This window comes from Aethalodelphis obliquidens, unplaced genomic scaffold (assembly GCF_003676395.1).
Source record: "Aethalodelphis obliquidens isolate GAN/ISIS:26980383/991018 unplaced genomic scaffold, ASM367639v1 scaffold131, whole genome shotgun sequence".
Lineage (NCBI taxonomy): Eukaryota > Metazoa > Chordata > Mammalia > Artiodactyla > Delphinidae > Aethalodelphis > Aethalodelphis obliquidens.
In genome coordinates, this window is record NW_020838075.1 from 470,503 (window position 1) to 491,284 (window position 20,782).

Consider the following 20,782-nt stretch of genomic DNA (forward strand, 5'->3'; position numbering starts at 1 on the left):
CTGGCGAGATGCCGACGGAGCAGGCATGGTGGGCCCAGCAGGCCCCCGGCGGGGGAAGTGGATGGGGCGCCTGGAGCCAGTTCGCGGCCGCTCATTGCTTGCTGTGTGGTCTCCAGAATCCGGGTGTGGGGAGGGATGTTAGCGCCACAGTGCGACGTTCCGGGGAAGCCGCGTAGTGCTCTGGGTGTCTGACAGGGCCGGATGCCTGGGTCCCGACGCCGGGCGCGCCCTCCCCAGCCGCCCGGCCAAGAGCTGAGCTTGGGCTGGGGGCCGCCTTCGCGTCTTCCCAAAATCTCTGAGGTGCAGCCAGGCGCGGAGAGCGAGCGCACAGCGCCGGAGCCTGTGGGCGCCGGAGATCAGATCCACCGACCTGCAGCTGAGCTGAGGCGGGGCCGGAAAAGTCGGGCGTAGGGAAAGGCTCTGACTTACCGGAACCCACAGGGGGCACTGGGCCGAGTACGGTCATTAGCGACTCAGGTGTCCTCGCTTTGGGATTTCTGACACGTGTTTCTCATCTTGGAAAATGGTGTCACAATTACCCCCTTTTGCAAGCCTATCCCCCTTCCCTCACCTCACATTCAGTCTAAGTCCAAATCTGTCCAGTCTTTCTTCTAAATGCAGCTCAGATTCGTTCACTTCGCGGCTTCCCTCTCTTCTGCTAGACCAGGCCGCCATCTTGTGACTGGGCTCAGGAATAGCTTCCTAAGTGGTTTTTGGCCTCAGAAATCTTTTACAAACATAAATTGATCTTGTTACTGCTCTAATGAAACTCCTTGGGTCAGTACTTTCCATTGCCCAAGTTCTCCCTGGAAGCACTCTGCCCGCGCTCCCCGCCCCTCCCCCTTCATTGTCCGTTGACTTGTCTCCCGTACTAGATGGTGTACTCTGTGGGGGTAGTGACTTTGTGCAATATTGTATCCCCAACACCTGATGCAGTGATTGAATGAATGTCTGTTGAATTAATATGAAAGAAGTTTCCCCTCTCATTCCCCTGTTGCTGGGTCCTTGTCCCCATGCCAGTATGTTAGACCCCAGAATGGCCGTGGGTGAGGACGCTCTGTCCCTCTGGCTGTTCAGGCACTGATTTCCACCCCCAAAGGATGTTGCCTCTCCCCTTCGTCTGCGCCACCTTCTCTTCCACCAATATAAGGCCAAACTGGAGGCTGGTGGGCAGTCATGCATGTTATGGCGGGCCCTGCAGGTAGCCGGAGTCTGGGCCCCCCCCCAAGCCCTGTACATGGTCCTCTTAATAATGCTGGTCCTGATGAGCTTGGCGTTTGGTAAGTGGCTCTACGGGGTCAGACGGGTCTCCTATCCTGCTGGATAGGGAAACCCTGGATAGATGTCTGGGTACATCTGCCAAGGAGATTCAGGTAAACCCAGGCAGGAAGAAAGATGGGATGGGTGGGCTTGGTGGGATAATGCCTGGGGACTGATAATGTACTGATGTTCACTCTGAGGGAGATTTCTGGTGATTACCCCAGGGCTATCTCATTCAACAGCAGTGACCTGAATGGAGATACTAAAGGGAACCTCTTAGAATCTGAGGACAATACAGAATAGGGAGGGTTGGGAGAACATGCCAGATGACAGCCTCAGGATCCACAGTGTAGAACAAGGCTGAATCCAGCCTGATAACCTCACTTGGCTGCAAAGCACCATTGACACAGAAACAAGATCCAAAGTGTTTGCTAAGCATCTGCCTTACACCAAGTGCTCTGCTGGGTCTGGGGACTCATCAACATGTGGTCTGGGCCTGGGATCAGAGGAGGAGGGAGGTGAATAGGAATGCAGTTGGGGAGGGCTTTGGTGGACAAAGTTTAATATGAGTCTGTTCAGTGAGAGAACCACCAAACAAAGAATGTGGCCTTGGGCTGCTTGATGTCTCCTGTCTACACAAAGCTGAGATTCTTCCTGTCCTGTGATGATGCACCCTGATGTTTTCACTTCTGAACATTATAGATTAAGAAAGCGTATTCAAAAGAGTCTGGGGGTTGGGTGGGGACAGTGAAACCAAGTCACAAAGGAAGAACTGTCCTAACAGGGCTGCCAAAAGTTGTAATGGACTGCCTTGGCCTAACCTTTAAAAGTTAGAGGCTTGTAGAGTGCTGGGCACGTTAGCCCCTCAAATATATGAATAAATGAGTGAATGAATGAGTTCCTCATTTCAGGAGGTAAAAGAGCAGAGAATGGAGATTTTTAATGAGAACGAAAGCTTCTGATGTTAGATTAAGCCAGATGGTTCATTAAAGAATTGGTGATTTCATGGTTTTCTGAGATGGGGAGGTAGGAGGGAACAGTGGGATTGGCCAGTCTGGGAATTAGGTGGGTTTGGGGTCAGTGCTTCTCTGTATTCTAGGTGAGTTTGAGCGTTATGATCAAGAACCCCTTCATCAGATTCATTTAAATAAATACCTAAGCTGCTATCGATGCCTCTTGGAGACCAAGGAGTTGGGATGCCTTCTGGGATCTGACATCTGCCTCGCCCCAAAGGGCAGCAGCTGCATGACTCTGCTCATAGAGAACAGTAAGCTGCCTTCTCCCTTTCGTCGTGGGCCCAGCCCATTCCCGAACTGAGTCTCTACCAGCCTTCTAAGCTGCACCCTAATACTGGTTCCCACAACTCTAAGACACTGTTCCACCACTCTCTCTCTTTCCTTTCCTTTAGAGCCACTCCCCATCTCCACTTCTACTCCCCTCCCCTTCTCGGCTAACCCTCCTCATAGCACCCAGCCTTGTAGGGGACCCTGGGGATCACCAAATCTACTGGCCTTTCTTCAAGCTGCCTTCTCCCCATCTGTCAGCAGTAGTTCCTGCCAGCACCACTCTTCTACATCTTCCACTGCTTCTTTCCAGTCTCCTTCACTGAGTCTTGCCTTTAACTGGGTCTTCGCTAAGTCTTGACCCTTAACAGTTCACGTTCCCCAAAGTTTGGTCCTTAGCTCTCTTCCTCTTTACTCTCCCAGAGGATTTTATCTGCTTGCTTGGCTTCACCCAGCAGGCACATACTGCATCCTCCTAAAACTGAACGTTAGGCCAAACTGTAATGTCAAATTGCCCTCTGGATATCTCCACCTCATTTTCAACTTGCTGGAAATTGACTACATTCCCAGTTCCTCAAGCCTGCTCTTCCACCTGATCCCTCACCTTTTTCAATAATAAATAATAAACACATAACACAGACTCTGTACCCGGCACTGTTCTAAGCACTTACAACCCTCCAAGGTAGGCATTGTTATCCCCATTTTACAGACGTGGAAACAGAGGTGCAGAGAGGTCAGTACCTTGCATAAGTCTCCTAGAGGCTGAGCCACAGTTTGTGGTGGTTCCAGAGATGGTGCTCTTGACAACTGCTGTACAAAGCTGCCTTCATTCAAATCCTTTCATTATACTTTTTGAAACAGCTGATGCATAGATGTGGTTCCATATCAGAGTATTCAAGAAAAGTCTCCCTCCCACTCCTGGCCCAATTCACCCAGCTCTCAGGCATGAATAAGAGAAAACCATTTTTTAAATTGCCTTTATTATCCTTTCTGTGACCTTTTGTGCACATCCCACCCTATACAAATATGCTGTTTACTCCTTTTCACCTCTTTTTTTCCTCCACAAACAGTACCATACTACTGTAAGCACTGTTCTGCACTTGTTTTTCAAACTTAACAGTTATGGGGGATGTTTCCGTATCAGTTTGTAACCAGCTTCCTGTCCTGCTGCATGGTATTCCACGGCATGGGCATGTCAGAGTTGATTTATCCATCCCCCTACTGATGGACCTTTAGGTTGCTTCTAAGTTTTCACTCTCTCAAGCAGGGCAGCAGTGAACATCCCCGTACATGGGCACAAAGATTTCCCCTCTCTCATATATACAATAGCAACAGAGATATCCTCTTCTACTTTTTTAAATATAAATTTATTTATATTTTATTTATTTATTTTCGGCTGCGTTGGGTCTTTGTTGCTGCGCGAGGGCTTTCTCCAGTTGCTGCGAGCGGGGGCTATTCTTCGTTGCGGTGCACGGGCTTCTCGTTGCAGTGACTTCTCTTGTTGCGGAGCACGGGCTCTAGGGTGCTCCGGCTTCAATAGTTGTGGCCCGTGGGCTCCAGAGCGCAGGCTCAGCAGTTGTGGTGCAGCGCACGGGCTTAGTTGCTCCACGGCATGTGGAATCTTCCTGGACCAGGGATCGAACCCATGTTCCCTGCATTGGCAGGCAGATTCTTAACCACTGTGCCACCAGGGAAGTCCCTCATCTTCTCTTACTTTTTTTTTTTCTCTTCTCTTACTTTTGATCCATAAAATAAACGACAAACACCTCCTGTCTGCAATCTGACCTCCAATACATCTCCCAACTTTTTCTTACATGGTCCCGCCTGAAGTGCTGGTTCTCCTCGCTTTGCTCCACAAGTCCCAATTCACCCCATTCCAGCTGTCACTGTATCTCGAATGGCTCTTTCCCACCAACCTTCCCTGGGAAACTTCCACAGAGTTCATGGCTGGTGACTCCCTGGCACTTGCTGGCCTGTCCAGTTCCAGGAATTGTTGCATTTTGGCGATCCAGGGCAGGGTGTGGGGGCAGTGATGGTAAGTCCATGTGGGGTGAGGGGATGGGAGGGTTCGGGGCTTTACCTGGGAACTCTGTGTCGCTGATTGCTGCCGTCCCTCCCCAGACAGTGGTTCGGAGATCGTTGTGAGTGACTGCCGCAGCAAGGAGCAGATGAGTGATCGCTCGTACACCCACACTCCTCCAGTGCTGGGCTTCTAGATATTCTCTCGATGCTGCTTCCGGAATTTCTGCAATAACCCTCAGAACAGAATAAAATATGGTCCTTAGAACTTCCATAGAGACCTCTGGAGTAAAAACCGGCCAATTTCCAGCCATCCTCCTGATTTCTACCTGGGGGCAGCCAGAACAATGTCCATCCCCACCCACCAGCCCTCCCTGCCGCCCTCAGCAGCAGCTACTGGACCCCGGTCCTATCTGTCTCTTGGTTGACGCCCCTCAACAGCCCTATTCCCACTCTGCCCCTTCCCTAGGCTCCCTCTCCAGAATTCTCTGGAGTTTTCCTTCAAGGCCTCAGTCTGACATCTTTCCTCCTGTCTGTTCCCACCTCAAGGATGCCCCTTTGCCCTGCTTTGCCTCTTTTCCCACCATGGTCCTCTCTTGTCCAAAGTCCCCAGCTGTTCCTCCAAAATAAACAGGTGTGCGAACTCTTTGATTTGTCTCTCTCTTCTGGTGGACGTGGAGGCTGAGGGAGGTGGTACTGCCTGAGTGCCCCGTCAGGGGCAGGTAAGTGGCTCCCAGCTCTGCGGAGCTCTGCTCCTGCCCTGCCCCACTGTCTCTGATTCAGCTCTCAGCACAAAGAGGTGAAGAGGAACTGCAAGCCCTCCTATGTTGAAGACCAGAAGGGTGGTGGACATCCTTAGAAGTGCTGTCAGACCCAGAGCTGGATGGGGACTGGTAGGGAGGTTCATGGGGGTGTGTTGGTAGGAGTGGAGCTGTAAGAGAACCAGTCCCAGGGAGGAGAGGGTGGGGAAGGAGCTCTGTGAAGAGATGCAAGGCCTAGTGGCCTCTCTGACCCCAGGCTCAACTTCCCTTTTCAAGGACCATGGTTAAGTTACTCCTCAGTTTCGGGCCTTGGGTTTCTCATCCTCTGAGGCTGTCTTCCAGTTTGACTTGCTGGAGCTGTGTAAACCTGGGCCCTTGACTTATGCTGAAGTCAGAGGTCATGGGGTAAAGTGGGGCGGCAAGAGAGGGACACAGTGGCTTGTACCTCTCTTTGTACCTCCAACTGCTTCCTGACCTAGAAACAAATGGTTTCTCCCACCAGAGCACAAGCCATTAAAGGGGCCACAAAAATCTATTAACATACATGCAAAATGTTGTGTAGGAAGCGTGTATGCTGTGATGTCGTTTCTATCAAGCACACAGACAAAATTCAGGACAGTGGCTACCCCTGAATTTTAGGAGGGTCTAGGAGGGTGCATGAAGGCAGCTTTGGGTGCTGATAAAAGCCTTTATGCTAACTCAGGGAGTGGTAACACAGGTGTGTAGTTTACAAAAACCCACCTTATGGTGCGCAAACATCTGTATGGCCAAAAAGGTTTAAAACTAAATAGACCAAAATCTGTGTGCATGTTTGCCTCTAAGGCGTGTCTATTTTTGAGTCCATTAACTTCTATCTCTGTGCACACGTTGACACACATTCTCTCAATCCTGAGGCACTATCCCTACTTGACAGGTGACCAAAATTCGGCACAGAGACCAACTTACTTAAGTGGCAGAGGAGCTGGGATTGGGCCTCCCAGCCACAGAGCTGCACTACTTTTCAGAAAAAAGTTTCATAATCCCAGCACTGGGTTGTGAGATTCAGAAGGGTGGACACCTGGCTGTACTCATCTGCAAGTCTTGCTGCTTAATACTGGGCCTGGCTCAGAGCAGTGTGTCCAGTGTTTATTGAATGTATGGGGAAGGTTGCTTTCTGCATGCTTGCGGTTTTTCAAAATGAAAGACCCTACCACTGCAGCCCCACCTGTGTGCTCTCTGTACTCTCCCACCCCCTCCACCTAGGCCCTCACAGAGGGGGTCCTGGCTCCCAGGATCCTGAAAAGAACTGAGAATAGGCAGGAACGCAGGTGCCTCAGCTCCAGGTTAACTCTGAGATGCAGACCTGGGCCCTCTGGTTTGCTCTTGAGTTTTCATGGTTGAGTATTTCCTCCTTTCTTATGTGGAAAAACCTGACATCACCCGGGTTTAACTTTCTAGGTTTTGTAGGGTATGTTTAAGGCTGGCAGGAGTCACAATCCTCATACTTTGATCTCTAGCTGAGCAGAGGGTGGGATGGATGTGGGCTCTTTGCGGCAGGCCATGAGGAACCACAAAGGCCAAGTGGAGTGGGCAGGGCTCTGCAACCCTGTTTGAACCCCACACCCAGTTAACTTTCTTTAACCTGTTTACACCTGCCCACACCTGAGCCTGACCCCATAAACAATGTGACACAGACTTAGCCCAGTTTGTTTATTGTGGAGGGAAACTGGAGAATCTGGAGCAGAGGACAGATCTTCTCCTCTCCCTGGGATTCTGTGCAAGTGGGTGTCAGGACTCAGGGACGTGAAGTGGGGCTGTGGAAGTCAAAGATGGGGACAAGAGATGAGAAAAGGAAGCAGGAGACCAGGCGGGAGTGAGGGTGGTGGAGACAGTGAGGTAGGAACACCAGAGTGCCCAGTCAGGAAATCTGCACAAAGTCCGCCTCTCACCCGTCTTGATGCAAGGTCAGTCTGGCACAAGGTTTTAGAGACAAGTGTAGGGGTGGAAATAGCCATTGAGAGGGGATCAGGAAGATGGGGGGGGGGGGGGGATGATCCCACTCAGATGATAGGAAAGGGATGAGGAAACCACTGTGCCTTTCCCAGGTCAGCCTAGGCAGAATTCACATTTGAGATTATTTTCTAGGTGGACGAAGGGCACTGGGTGCAGTGCCAACTGCTTTTTGGGGAGGAAACTAAACCAAAACCATATAGACGATGGAAGTACAAAGGAAAGGAAGACTGAGAACTCACAGACCAGAAAGTGTGAGTGTTCTGAGAGGGCAGTACATGATGCTGGGGTGTCAGGGGAGAGACGCTGGACCAGAGTGAAATCTGGGAAGGGTAAGACGTCACAGCCTAGCCCAGGGAAGAACCAAAAGTCCTGAATTGTTGAGGAACCAGTATATGCGGCGCAGGTCAGCAATGGACAAACTCAGATTCAGGGGCAGGACAGCCAGGGGGTCCAGGCCTTCAGAAGGCTCCTTCTCAGCATGGAAGCTGGGTAGGGGCAGTGAGAGGTTCAGGGCTTGGCAGAACCACTGGATCTGGGACTCAGACAGGGGCAGGGCCAGGGACCCCTCAGGGGCCTCAGGGAGGGAGCTCTGGAGCTGGGGGCTGTACCAGGAGTTGCAGTAATCATACTGGCAGCACTGGGCGTAGTACCAGTACTCTGGGAGGTAGGTGGGGTGTTTTTCTTGGCACCGGTAAGACTTGTGCTGTCCACAGCCCCGGATTAAGAAGCGAACCTTGGTATCTGGAAGAGAGGGGACAGCTAACAACCACTGCTGCCTCCCATAGTCCCCAAACCTGGCACCCCTTTCACAGACTCCGCGATCCCTCACCCAGACCCAATTCCTATCCCAGACTCCATCAGAAGGCGCCAGAAAAATTAGCTTAACTGGCTCCACAGAAGCCCAGACCCCTCCCCCTCCAGGATCCTCCATCTCCTTAGACCTCAGGCCCCAAGCAGCCTTCATCTACAAGAGGAGACCAAGCCATGGGCTGCCCTACCAGTAGCCCCTTCCTAGGACTTGACTCACTATGAAAGATGCTGATCCCCATACATGGGGATGAGCTGCTGATCGTGCACTTCTCTGAGCCTAAAACGCATCCTATAGTAGGATCTTCTAAGAGGCAGAGGTGGCAGGTCCGGACTTCAGCAACAAGAGCTGGGGAAGTGGAAGACAGGAGAAATGGCCGTGTTGGCTCACTCCAAGTTCCCTGCCCTGCAGGGAGCCCGCTCATCCAGAGCCATCCCCTCCCTGGACTCAGTCACCCCTCCTTCCCTGCCCCCGTGTCCCACTTACTCTTTCCCACTGTGAAGCCCATCATGACCAGCACACCTACAAACATATAGGCCTTCATCATGGAATTCTGGGGAGAGGGGAAGCCCCTCAGGGGTGCTCTGAAACCCCACCTTCCTGTGACCATGCTCCTTAAGCCTGAACTGCAGGCTAGTTTTGACAGGCAGTCTGAGCAGGAGCTACCGCAGGTACAGAGCTATATTCCTGACTGGAGGAGGAAGCTATTAACTTGGCAGGAGGGACATGTCCTCACCCACCAGGTCTGGTTCCTGAATGTGGGAGCAGTAGCCCAGACAGGGGCAATACCTGGGCCCCAATCCAGCAGTCTACCTTTGTCCTGCGTGCCTTTCAAGGGTGCATGGATGTTTCCTTCTCTGGTACCATCTGCTATCCTTCCCACACAATAGGGTCAGTCCCTATTGTTCTGGGAGAAACCTTAGCCAGGAAGCCAGTGCCCCCCATCCTTCTGAGATGCGCATGTCTCAGCTCCCCAGCAGGGGGCAGGCAGACACCACACAACAGCAGTTCTGGACCCTGCCCCTCCTTTCCCCACCCCTTACAGTTGTTTATTTTGGGACCACTTTCCCTGTAAAACCCAAACTCAAAGTGTTGTTGACTGCACTCCCTAGAGTATAAACAGACGACCACAGGTGGCCCAAAAAGAATATTTCTCTAATCTTTGAAATTTGATTTTTGAGTCTTTTGTGATCTTTGCACATCCCCACACCCAATTCTACAACTCCACTTTCCTACTAAAAACATCACCCAAATCCACTGGGCACAAATCTGTGCTGGATTTCAAGCTGAGGAGGGGGGGCGGGGCCAGGAGAGCTCCTGGGGTTCAGCACACCATTACCCTCCCTTCCCCAACCCCAAGCACCAGCAAATCAGCCCACGGCCTTTTCTTCCACTTTATTTCATATTCCCACCACAATAATGACTCCTTTAATTTAAACTAAAAACCATAGAGGGTTCATGAAAGGGTGGCAGCAAAGGAATGAAAGTGTCAAAGACTGGGGACAGGTGGGGTGGGGAATCAGCGAATCGTCTTGACTGGACTCTTGAAGTTGCTGGCCGCTTGGAGCTGCAGCTGGTAGGCCATCGGATGGATCTTGAAACCGTAGAGCCTGGGTCAGGGCAGAGGTCAGAGAGGCAGCAGAGTGAGCCCCATCCTGGCCCTGCCTGTGGCCAGCATTCCTGCCTCCCCACCCCAGCTCCTTCATGGGCCTGCTCAGTACTGAAGGGCAGAGGTTCCCAAACTTCTTCTCTCAAGAATATTTGGAAATTTATTTTAAATATCCATTAAAACTCAAATTCTAGGACGTACACGTGTGTACACACGCACAAGCACACACGTCAGTACTTGTTTCAATATAAAGCTGAACTTTCCTTCTCTACACAAGAGTAAAAATGATACTCCAGGAAGATAAACCACACTTGAACCGTGGCTCTGAGGATTTCCTGGCAGAAGGTTGAACACCCAAGAAGACAACAAGGTTAGCTACTGTTTAAATGTTGCTTCAAGTGACAAACATTACTTTAAGCGATTCATACATTTAAAAACACACTGTCAGGCATGTCACCATCCCCACTTCATGGATAACGGAACTGAGGCATAGATGATCACACAACTTTCCCAAGGTCACTCAGCAGGGAAAAGCCCTGGCTTTGGGAGAAGTAGGTGTCAAGAACAGACCATGCCCTGTCCTTGTCCTCCCTTCTTTCTGGGGGACCCCGGCCCTTTCCTTTGACCCTTGGTGACTCTGTCCCTGCTCCCCACCTGGGCACAAACTGGTTGGCGGGCCTCTTGGGCCGGTACTCGGGGTGCACCATGAAGAGCATGTGAGGGAAACCGGTGCCGAAGTAGGCGCCATCCGTGTGGTGGTGCCTCGATGACTTGGGTGTGTACACGTCCATGCACTTGGGGCAGTAGAGCTTCACCATGGCCTCACCTGGGATGTCCGAAAGGCCTGGGAGACAGCCAGACTCAGCAGGCCAGGTAACCCAAGCCTGCCCAACCTCCCTCCTGGACTCAGGCCCCAACTTGCTGAGCCCCAACTCCTTCCCAGTGGACCTGCCATTTTATGTGGCCCTTCTTTCCCTTTTCCAACACTCACCGATGGGAAGCATTGGCTGGTTCTCACAGTACACACGGGGACAGTAGCCAAAGTCTCCCTGCTGGTACTTTTCCAACTGCAGTGAATAAAATGGAAGGGGTTGCTGGATAGGTATGAAGAGAAGAGACAACCCCCTCCTCAGCCCAACCCACGTCACTCTGTCCCCAACTCCTCCTGTCTCTCACTGTCCAGAGGCCCCTTTTCTGGCTCAGATGGGCCCTCAAGACTCCTCTGCTTCCCTTCCTCCAGTTAGGCAGGCTGCAGACCATCAGAGCCATTCGCTGCTTATTCTCTGAGGAAGAGGCGGTCTACAACTTCCTGCCCAAGGTCACATCTCCCTCCCTGAAAACACCCCCTTTAGCACACCCTCAATCAGGTTTTAATCCCTAAGCCTAGGTTCTGGGGTTTATTTCCCTCTTCTAAGCTAGATTCCTTGACAAGGTTGAAACAAGTGACTTCTTGCTGCAGGAAACTGTTTCCCTTGTTGCCTGCGAAGGAGCCAAGTGGGAGTAGAGAGGCCTCACCATCTGGGCGATGCCACGGTTGGTGAGGATATAGCGGGCGTGGATCAATCCATAGAGCATTTCAGCTGCCTGCTCAATCAGGTCACTCTGGTTGGGGTTGTCTTCCAGCTCCTCATCTGAAACATGGCCCAACCAAATGCAACCACTTGTCTTACAGCTATTTTGGGTGCCCTGCCCACCCCCAGGGGCTGCTGGTTACTCAGTTAGCCCAGCACCCAACTCTGAGCCTCACCACACCCATGGCCTGGGCATTTGACCCAGAAACCTGGGCCTCTGACCCTTCCACCAACCCAAGGCAGCTCTGCCTTCTTTCCATCCCTCTCAGCCTCTGCTCCCTTCTCTCCCTCGATACATAAACGCAAAGATGTCTCCACAGAAGACAAAACTCTAGCCTGGAAGGTGCAAGGCAGGGAAAAGCAGCAGAAAATAAGACTCATGGAAAAATGGGCATTATGGAATAGCGCTAAGTTAACAGGATCAGAGTATGGGAATGAGTGGTGTTAAATCACAAAACTAAGCAAGAGTGAGGTAGGGAATCAAAATGAAGTAGAAGACTTTGGGTTAAGGGGATCAGAGAACCAAAAGGAAATTCAGAAATTCAAGAAGCAGATAAACAGGATTTGAAAAGGAAAAAAAGCATACACACACAAAACAACCCTGAGGGTGTCTCACCAGGCTCCAGGTCCAAGATCATGTCTAAAGCTTGTCGATAGTGAGGCACCTGCTCATTGAGTCCAGTGAGATTGAATTTGTCCTGGATATAATCTTCATCCACCTGTCGGGACATGAAGTCAAAAGGAAACCCACAACAGAATCCTCAGCTTTGACTTGGGCAAGTTGCTCCAACTGGTGCCTTATCCTCAACACAACTGCTTCTGTTCCCTTTGTTCCACACTCCCAACTCAGCAGAAGTACTTGAGTCTCTCTCCCCAGCTCACATGTACCGCCCACCCATAGAAGCTTCGGATTTTCTTTTCCAAGGATAAACAGGTACAGCAAACTCCGTCTTAGAGAGACATTCCTTTCATGATCCTTGTTCCTATTCCTGCTTCCCATCTCAGTTTTGGCCTCTCCTTAGGGCCAGCTGGCTCTCTGAGGAAGGTGGAGGCTCAACAGCTTGGATTCTGAAGGCAGTTACAATCCCTTATGTTAACACACAGCTTTGCACGTTACAGAACGTTTTAGTAGGAACTATTTTAGTCCTAACAGCCACAAAAGATAGGTACTACCACTACCAGTACCACTGTGGTAATAAAAAAGAAAATACACAGGTTGACGTGTCCAACGTTATACTGCTGGAGAATGTCAGGGCTGACTTGGGGCCCCAGTCTTGCCCCTTCACCACAAGTTAGTGAGGGAGTTACTAAGGGGACTCTTCCTTGACGAGAAAGAGTTTTTAGGTAAGCCTGTGAAAGAAGTGTGTGGAAGCTGAATATGTGGGAGAATTTTTTATTTAGCCAGATTATATGTGGAGATGGATAGGGGGTTTGAGAAGAACTCACTTCACAGAAGAATTCATTGCCACGAAGTCCACAGAACCAGGAAATCCAGGACACCTCCTCTGAGCTGCTCATCTTCACGTAAGCTAAAGAAAGAGGAGTGTAAGGGTAAGCTCTCCCTCCCTGCCTCTGATATCCTCCCTCCTTCCACACTTTGCCCTCCAACCATGGAAGAATTTGGGGCAACCCTTTCTTAAAGGATCCGAACCTGGAGCACGTCTCTCTAGCTCCTCTTATTCACATCTCGGCCCCTTTTCTCTGAGACTAGATAAATTCTTTGGGGTCCCACCACTTGTGAGAAACCGAAAGGTCTTGACCCACTAGTCCTACCCACATCCCTGACGCTCCCAAAGGCCAGGCCCCTCTCTCCTCCGCGTCAACTCCGGCAGGGCCCGCGGCTCAGGCTCCCTACCCGCGCAGGTCTCCGCGTGTTCCCGGCCCCATTCCCAAGCGTTCCGAAGTTTATCCTTTCCAAGCAAGAGCCGAGCCCCTCCTTTTCTCATGGCCTGGGGGTGGCCCTCAGGTTCCTTTCATGGGAGTCCCCACATCCCGCCTCCACCCTTTTGGCCACCTCTCCCTCCCTCGGTGCCGGACCAGGTCACTTCCTTCCCCACCCCCATATCAAGGCGGGGAGACCCCATGTGCCGCGCCCAGGGACAGGGGACACGGCGCGGGGACGACCCCAGACTCACCGACTGGACGGGGACTGGGACCGGGGGACGGGGGGGGAAAGGGGAGTTTCTGCTTCCAAGGAACCGCGGGGACCGCTGCAACGTAGGGCGCGGACAAGACCGCGGTAGGCGAAGTGGGGTGGGGGGGAGTGGAAATTGGGGAGGGTGGGGAAGAGGGCAACGCGCAAGTGCTTAGCGTTGGGAGCCGCGATGGACGCCGGGAAATGGAGTCCCCGGTAGGGAGAAACTGGCGAAACTAGGGAAAGCCGAACTACGAATCCCAGGATGACCCGCGCACGACCCTGGTGTCGCGAGGCTCCTGAGGGAGACGCTCGGGGGCGGGGCGCAGCAAGGGGCGGCTAGGCTCAACCGGAAGCGGAAAGTCAGTATCGCGTCTGGGCCAGGGAGCCTGGGGAATATAGTCGTGTGATTCCCGGAACCGTGGGGTCGAGAAGGGCGGGGAGAGGAACACGGTTGCCGGTGTCGTTTCCTGCCGCTCCCCTCGCACAGCGAGCCTCAGGCCCCGGCGCGGCTACGCTTCCCAGGGCATTGACCTCATCCGTTCCAGCCAGTCTGGTCCTTATCGCCTGTCGGGCTCCTTGCCCGAGTCAGTCCGCCAAGGAGACCCCCGAAGGGGCCCATACTTCACCCCGGGGTTTGGGCTCCGGAGGCGGGAGGTGAGGCCGGGTTCCGTGCTGACGGACCTGGGTAGGGTGTACTGGGCTGAACTGAACGGCGACAGAACCAGGACTGCCCCGTGCGCTAACCTGAGGTGGCGACAGCCATTCTGCTGCTTGTTCCCTTGTACTTCTGCATTTCCTCTTAGGGCTTGAACGGCGCTGCTGCAGGCGCTAAGTGTGACCTTCGAACCCAGGTCAGAGTAATGGTGAGGGGCTGTGAGACGTTATTTCTTTTCACGGTTTCTGGGCATTCTCCACCTCAGGGCCTTTCTTAAGCCCGAGAATGGTTTCCCAGGGACAGAAAATGAGCTCGGAGCGGGGGCCACCTTGAGGGAGGCGAAGGGTATTGTGGGGGCGTTATGTAAAAGCAGCACACCAACCGACGGATCCTTCTCGGTCCTCGCGCTACTTGGGCACGTGCTGCGTTGCGGTATGCTACTGGAACGATTCCAAGGCGGGAAACAGCCCCGGCGCTTGCGCGCGCCTGCGCCCTCGAGTAATTGTCCCCCTCAAGCCACGCATGCGTCTTTGTATCGTGTGACTCTGTCGATTCCTTTGCTTAGAGTAGTGTCATTTTGCAGTACAGAAGCTACGAAACAACACAGACTGGAACCTCTCCCTTAAATCTGCTTCCTGCTTCCGGAGAAGTGTCAAGTCTGTTTTTGTTTGAGAAGACGTTAGTTACCCGAAATAGGATCGAGGACGATTTAAAGAGCCAGGCTGATTGTTTTTCTTAACGGTATGTCTTACGCGGTGGTAAAGTAGCCTCAGAGAGGCTATTATTTATTGTTGATGAGGATGGGAGTGGGGGCGGAGCGCAGGACCTCTGGGCAGCTGTCTTATGGAGACTTCTTTGTTAACCTTTACTAAGGGGCATGGTCTGTTACTGTAGGATTTCCTGTTTTTCCACATGATCTATGGTCCTCAGGCCCTGCAGGGTCCTAGGTTGTGGGGTCACTTTTGGGTTAGGAGGGGATTTTTGACGCTAAGGATACTTTTCCTTCTCCCAGCAGGTGTCTGGAGGTGGCTCTGGTCACTGCAGGACCACCAGGGGCTTGGCTTCCTCGTCTCATCCTCCCCCTGCCTAGTCTCATTTTCCCAGATCTCCCAAAAGCCATGTCCAGGGCCACCCTCATTAACTTTACCCGAGCCACTGACCCCAGTGATCTCTGGAAAGATGGGCAATTGCAGTCACAGCCTGAAGAGCTGAAGCCCACCCTGGATGGGGCTGCAGCCCGGGCTTTCTACGAAGCCTTGACTGGGGATCAGAGCAGCACTCGTGAACCCCAGAGGGCTCAGCCTGAGTCTGCCAGTAAGAGAAAGAGGAAGAGAAAAAGAATGATGAAGGAAGCTGCAGCAGGAGTATCAGGAGGACATGGACAAAGGAGATCCCTTGGGGCAGAGGACAAGATGACCCACCGGATACTGAGGGCAGCCCAGGAGGGGGATGTGGCAAAACTAAAAAGACTGTTGGATCCCCATGAGGCAGGGGGAGCTGGGGGGAATATCAACGCTCGAGATGCTTTCTGGTGGACCCCCCTGATGTGTGCGGCCCGAGCAGGCCAGGGGGCAGCTGTGCGCTATCTCCTGGGCCGTGGGGCTGCCTGGGTGGGGGTCTGCGAGCTGGGTGGCAGGGATGCTGCTCAGCTGGCAGAAGAAGCGGGCTTCCCTGAGGTGGCCCGCATGGTCAGAGAGGGCCCCAGAGAGACGAGGAGTCCAGAGAACCGGTGAGGGGAAGCCTTATCTTCCGTTGTGTTCTTTCCTTCCTAGCTACTCCACACTAGAGGCCCCAGAACAGAGCTGGAGGGTTGGTTCTCTCCCCTGTCCTCTAGTGTAGGCTAGTAAGGCAGTCTGGTTACGGACATGAGCTCCCTGGGTTTATTTTTTTGTATTTAAAAAATTTATGTATTTATTTAGTTTTTAATTTTGTATTTTATTTTTTTATTGAAGCATAGTTCATGTATAATACTATATAAATTACAGCTATACAATATTAGTGATTCACAATTTTTAAAGGTTACAGTCCATTTAAAGTCATTATAAAATGTTTGCTATATTCCCGTGTTTACCCACTCCCTGGGTTTAAATCCTGACTACTTACTTGGGCGAGCAACCTAATGTCCATGTGCATCAGTTTCCTCATCTAAGAAATGGGGCAATAAGAGCACCTTTCTCAAAGCGTTGTTAGTAGTAAATGGGTTAATATATGTAAAGTGCTAGAACAATGCTTGTACCATAATGAGCACTATACAAACATTAACTATAGTAATTATTATTAATCCTCCCTCACCCAAGAGCCTTGTGAGGCCTTTTAACCTTCTCTTCTCCCAGCTATTCCCCTTTGGGTCCCTCGTTGCTAAGTGGGGAGGAAGGCAATTTGTTCCTCAGCAGAAATACTGGAAGGACCCTGTCCCACCCTGCCACCCACCTCTGAGGCCTAAACCCTTGCGCTGCCCTTAACCCTTTCTTTTTTTTCTCTGCAGGTCCCGATCCCCCTCCCCCCAGTACTGTGAGGCTTGTGATGCCCACTTCCAAGACTCTAACCACCGTACCTCCACTGCTCACCTGCTGTCATTGTCCCAGGATCTCCAGCCCCGCAACCTGCGCCTTGGGGTGCCTACCTCCAGCCCAGGCTTCAGGCTGCTGCTGAGGGGGGGCTGGGAGCCTGGAATGGGGCTGGGACCCCGGGGCGAGGGCCGTGCCAGTCCCATCCCCACTGTCCTCAAGAGGGACCAGGAAGGATTAGGCTACAGATCAGCACCCCAACCCCGAGTTACACATTTCCCAGCTCGGGATACACGGGCAGTGGCTGGGAGGGAGAGAGCCCCTAGGGTGACCACACTGAACTGGAAGGAGGAGAGAAGGCAGGAGGAGAAGGACAGGGCCTGGGAGCGGGATCTGAGGACATACATGAACCTTGAGTTCTGACTTGGCAAGTTCTGACCCTGGTCTGCTGCTGAAGTCTGAACTTGGGCCCCTGACCTAGGCACTTGGGCTTCTACTTCCTGGGGCCTGCCCAGGTTCCAGACCTTCAGGTTTTGATCAGTGGACTCTGCCTGTGGGAGAAAAGAGGCTGAGAGTTGAGAAATAAATCAAGCTTTTCCCCCTCTTTGGTGTTTTATTCACTTTTCTGGAAGCTGTTGCAGGGAAGCCAAACAGGCTGGGGGCCACATGAAATTCTACCTGAGCCAGAAGAGGCAGCAGCTCTGCTAGGTGGTATGATAGGGTCACCTCCCTGCCAGTCTGGTTCGCTCCTAGTCCCAGCCGCTGCCCAGAGTGCCCCACCTATTTTTTCAATCCCTGAACCAGGAATTGCCCATCTCTATGCAAGTCTAACTTCCCTCAGAAGGCATCCCCTGCCCACTCCATCCCTTGCCCACTCAATTCAATCATTGATTTCACAAACAAAGTTCATATACTATGTGCTAAGAATAGGGAGTAAGAGACTTTCCCAGTCTTCAGGTTGCTCACAGCTGGAGGAGACAGGATGTGATCAAATACAATGCATGGTGATAGAGGAGGTCAGGGAAGGCTCAGAGGTGATGAGAGTGGGTAGGGTCTTGCAGGAAGAGGCCAGTGTGATAGGAGGGCCTAAGATTATGCAGCCTGTAGGCTATTAGCTGAAACTGGGACCAGAACTCTGGCCTCCCAAATATACACTTTAAGCCAAGGTTGTTCATTTTGATACCTGAAAACTCCTGAGGGCAGGAAGCACATCCTATTTGTCTACACTTGCCCTTCCCACACTTCGTCTCCCGCGCCTCCCTTGTGCTGCTCATACTGGGTGCCAGGCACATGAAGCGCTCACTGTCGTCAAATCCAAGAGGTAAAATACGTGCATGGAGGAGCAAGGAAGGGCTACTCAAGTCCCAAGCCTCCTCTCAGCTTTCTTTTCCGGAAAATCCTTTCATGAAATCATAAACAAGAAAAGGGGACTAAAGGGGGCGGGCGAGTTTAAGGGAACACTGGCGTCACGGGGGCTCTAGACGACGAAAAGGGAAAGCTGGGTTTACATTCGGGCGTTGGGTCCCCGTGATCTTGACTCTGCGCCCCGCGGTACGGCCAGGTGCGCACTGATGGCGCGCACAATCAGCGCGGGCGCGGGGCGGTGGTGGATCGGCAGGGTCCGCCCCACGAGCTGCGGGCCCCGCCTCCGCCTGTCCCTCTAGTCCCGGTGCAGCTGCTTCCGGGCTCTGCGGCTCCGGGCGGATCCGCGAGGCCGCGGCCCGGACGCTGGGCCCGGGAGGGGCTGCAGCGCCTGGACGCCTGGCTCCCCAGGCAGGCCCGCGCTTTGCCTGGCAACCGGGATCTCCGAGGACATCTCCGGCCTGACCTCGCGGAGACCGAGTCTCAGCTGCGTGCTCAGGGGCCGGTGGGGCCACTTTATAGGGTTCATAGCCCTCTGAATCAAGGGACGAACGTTGCTGGCTGGAGTTTGCCGGATACCTCTTCCCTCACTCACCTAACAAGAGACTTCTTCCTGAGCTGCCTTAGGGCAGCAGTTCAGGACTCTCCCGCTCCGGAGCACCTAGGACCCAGGGCCACCTTCCTTCCTTCCTTCCTTCTTGGGAGAACCTCCTCCCCAGTTGCTGGGGCACCTTGGGACGTAGGCTTGGTGAGTGAAACTTGGGGTGCTGCCTGCTGGGAAAGAAACCTGGAAAACAGGGAGGACACTGTGGGGGTGACCCAGGCTTCGTCAGATCCTGAGACTTTTGGAATCTTGTGTGCTGGGTGGTGGTGGTGAATGAACTTGGATGTGCCTTCCTTTACCTCAAAACTGTAAAGGAAACAAGCCGCTTGACACACTTGAGGCTGCATGACCATCCAGGGAAGTGGGGAGCCACTTCTGAATTCAGAGTAGGACTCACCAGCAGATACCTGTTCTTCTGAGCCTGAACAGACTGTGGCTTCTGAGGAAACCCTCAGCCCCCAAACCTGAGAGTCTAAGCAGTGCCAGGAAGCAGCCCCAGAATTTGGGGGCTCATTACACACCCCAACCATGTTCCTGCGACAGCTTGGTGGCTGGCTACCTCGCCCCTGGGGCCGCTGGAAATCAACGAGGCCTGACCTGCCCGCCCCAGAACCCAGACGGATGGACAGCTCCTCTGAGAATTCAGGGAGTGACTGGGACAGTGCCCCAGAAACCATGGGAGATCTGGGGCCTCCCAAGACCAAGGACTCAGGTGCACAGAGGAGCTCTGGGGCTGCTCCAGAACCAAGCAGGGAGTCCCAAGTTGAGCAACTGGGGTGCAAAAAAATGGATTCTCTCAAGTGGGATGAGACTGTCTCTAGCACTCAAGAGTCTGGGAGATTGGAGGCTGGAGAGACCATTCTCAAACCAGGATGGGGTCCTGTGGACTCAGGTGGCACCAAGAAGCCTGGTGTGTCCCCTGAAGAGGGACTGAGCCCCCCTGGGCTTGAAGCCCCAGCGGAGAAGCCTGGCCAGCGTCAGAAGCTGCTGGGCTGGCTGTGGGGGGAAACAGGTGGGGGAGCAGGGGCTCCCTACCAGTACCTGGGGGACCCAGAGGAGTGTCTGCAGATCTCCACCAACCTGACCCTGCACCTGCTGGAGCTCCTGGCCTCAGCCCTGCTAGGGCTGTGCTCAAGGCCCTTGCGGGCAGCCTTGGACGCGTTGGGCCTGCGTGGACCGCTGGGCCTCTGGCTGCATGGGCTACTGTCCTTCCTGGCTGCCCTGCATGGGCTCCATGCCGTGCTGAGCCTACTTACCGCTCACCCCCTGCACTTTGCCTGCCTCTTTGGTCTTCTACAGGCCCTGGTGCTGGCTGTCAGCCTCCGGGAGCCCAGTGGGGATGGGGAGGCCACTGACTTGGAGGGCGAGAAGTTGGGGAGGGAGGGTGAGGAGCAGAGGGGAGACCCAGGAAAGAGGCTGTGACCACAGGGTGGGGTGTGGCCCAGCGTCCCACCCTCAGTGGGTTGGGAGCAAGGGTGAAGATAGTGTGGGGGCACGATCCACATTGTAAGCACAGGGACCTCAGGGATGGGGCAGAAACCCCAGAGTATGAGGGCAAAGAGGCCCTGCCCCCCTTCACACACAGGAGAGCTGTTTAGGGTGTCTGTGTGTTTATGGACAGTGGGGGCATTGGCCTTGAATTCACCAGCTGTTGTTAATTTTTGCTTTTACATTTCTCCCACTTCCAGTTTTTTTTTTCCCACCTCCGCTTTTTAAAAACCAAAAAAAAAAAAAAAAAAAAAAAAAAAGTGTGGTGGTGGAGAATAAAGACTAAAGGGTCTTCTCTACCTTTCAAAACTCTCCAGGGGTGGAGGAGACTAGAGGCAAGACAGACAGACCTCTGGGTGGGGTAAGAGGGTGGTTCAGAGACTCAAGGGATCCTGTGGATCCTGGGATCTGTGCTATCTGGGAAAGAGTGGCACTGCTAGGTGGGTGGATTAGGGGGTCTGGATGGGGTTCCCACAGGTGATGGGGAGCCTGCAGGGGGGATCTGGGTGTTCCTAGGAGCCAGAGGGAGTGGGGATGGTGCTGGCAGTGTTGGCAGGAGGGCCAGCTCAGAAGGGCTGGCAGCTCATAGGCAGTATGGGGAGCACTGGAGTTTGCAGACCCCACTGGGGGGTTGGCTTTGCTCACTCAGCAATAAATGTGTCACACCAAATCCTAAATACACCACTAAAAGTGAGAGTTACTGTCACTCAGTGTCCTTCCTGACGC

At 53.1% G+C, this 20,782-nt stretch overlaps 4 protein-coding genes across 13 annotated transcripts; 3 read left to right on the top strand and 1 right to left on the bottom strand.

Annotated features, from left to right (window-relative positions):
* The first annotated feature begins 548 nt into the window (after positions 1 to 548).
* LY6G5C (lymphocyte antigen 6 family member G5C) lies at positions 549 to 4,828 on the top strand. The gene is given in 4 exon segments (XM_027099473.1): positions 549 to 1,220; positions 1,222 to 1,280; positions 2,360 to 2,527; positions 4,665 to 4,828. Coding segments are annotated over 4 exon segments (435 nt in total). The 5' UTR covers positions 549 to 1,176.
* Positions 4,150 to 13,765, bottom strand: CSNK2B (casein kinase 2 beta). 4 transcript variants are annotated; one of them, XM_027099471.1, is made up of 7 exons: positions 13,439 to 13,765; positions 12,750 to 12,832; positions 11,920 to 12,022; positions 11,248 to 11,363; positions 10,724 to 10,799; positions 10,387 to 10,576; positions 9,504 to 9,733 (listed from the first exon to the last, which is right to left on the bottom strand). In XM_027099471.1, the coding sequence occupies exons 2-7, from the start codon at positions 12,819 to 12,821 to the stop codon at positions 9,643 to 9,645; spliced, it is 648 nt and encodes a 215-aa protein (XP_026955272.1). In that variant the 5' UTR covers positions 12,822 to 12,832; positions 13,439 to 13,765; the 3' UTR covers positions 9,504 to 9,642. The 4 variants fall into 4 exon arrangements, 3 of the variants coding, with proteins under 3 accessions (XP_026955272.1, XP_026955270.1, XP_026955271.1); XM_027099469.1 differs by lacking the exon at positions 13,439 to 13,765 and adding an exon at positions 13,159 to 13,277; XM_027099470.1 differs by lacking the exons at positions 10,387 to 10,576; positions 13,439 to 13,765 and adding an exon at positions 13,159 to 13,284.
* Positions 13,766 to 13,860: 95 nt separating this feature from the next.
* GPANK1 (G-patch domain and ankyrin repeats 1) lies at positions 13,861 to 17,206 on the top strand. Of its 7 annotated transcripts, none has more exons than XM_027099463.1 (4): positions 13,861 to 14,303; positions 14,679 to 14,836; positions 15,111 to 15,824; positions 16,581 to 17,206. In XM_027099463.1, the coding sequence occupies exons 3-4, from the start codon at positions 15,214 to 15,216 to the stop codon at positions 17,023 to 17,025; spliced, it is 1,056 nt and encodes a 351-aa protein (XP_026955264.1). In that variant the 5' UTR covers positions 13,861 to 14,303; positions 14,679 to 14,836; positions 15,111 to 15,213; the 3' UTR covers positions 17,026 to 17,206. The 7 variants fall into 7 exon arrangements, with proteins under 7 accessions (XP_026955264.1, XP_026955265.1, XP_026955262.1 ...); XM_027099464.1 differs by having other exon boundaries at positions 14,684 to 14,836; XM_027099461.1 differs by having other exon boundaries at positions 13,861 to 14,291.
* A 1,078-nt stretch (positions 17,207 to 18,284) lies between these two features.
* CUNH6orf47 (chromosome unknown C6orf47 homolog) lies at positions 18,285 to 20,756 on the top strand. The gene has a single exon (XM_027099468.1). The coding sequence runs from the start codon at positions 19,097 to 19,099 to the stop codon at positions 19,988 to 19,990; it is 894 nt and encodes a 297-aa protein (XP_026955269.1). The 5' UTR covers positions 18,285 to 19,096; the 3' UTR covers positions 19,991 to 20,756.
* Positions 20,757 to 20,782: the final 26 nt, after the last annotated feature.

Bases quoted from the DNA above. Each gene is read 5' to 3' on its own strand.
- CSNK2B (XM_027099469.1), bottom strand. From the start codon at position 13,249: ATGAGAAAAGGAGGGGCTCGGCTCTTGCTTGGAAAGGATAAACTTCGG. The intron at 12,833-13,158 runs GTAGGGAGCCTG...CTCTTTCTTTAG, and splicing joins ACACGCGGAGACCTGCGCGG to CTTACGTGAAGATGAGCAGC. The intron at 10,577-10,723 runs GTGAGTGTTGGA...GCTGTCTCCCAG, and splicing joins CCAGCCAATGCTTCCCATCG to GCCTTTCGGACATCCCAGGT.
- CUNH6orf47 (XM_027099468.1), top strand. From the start codon at position 19,097: ATGTTCCTGCGACAGCTTGGTGGCTGGCTACCTCGCCCCTGGGGCCGC.
- GPANK1 (XM_027099462.1), top strand. From the start codon at position 15,214: ATGTCCAGGGCCACCCTCATTAACTTTACCCGAGCCACTGACCCCAGT. The intron at 15,825-16,580 runs GTGAGGGGAAGC...TTTTCTCTGCAG, and splicing joins ACGAGGAGTCCAGAGAACCG to GTCCCGATCCCCCTCCCCCC.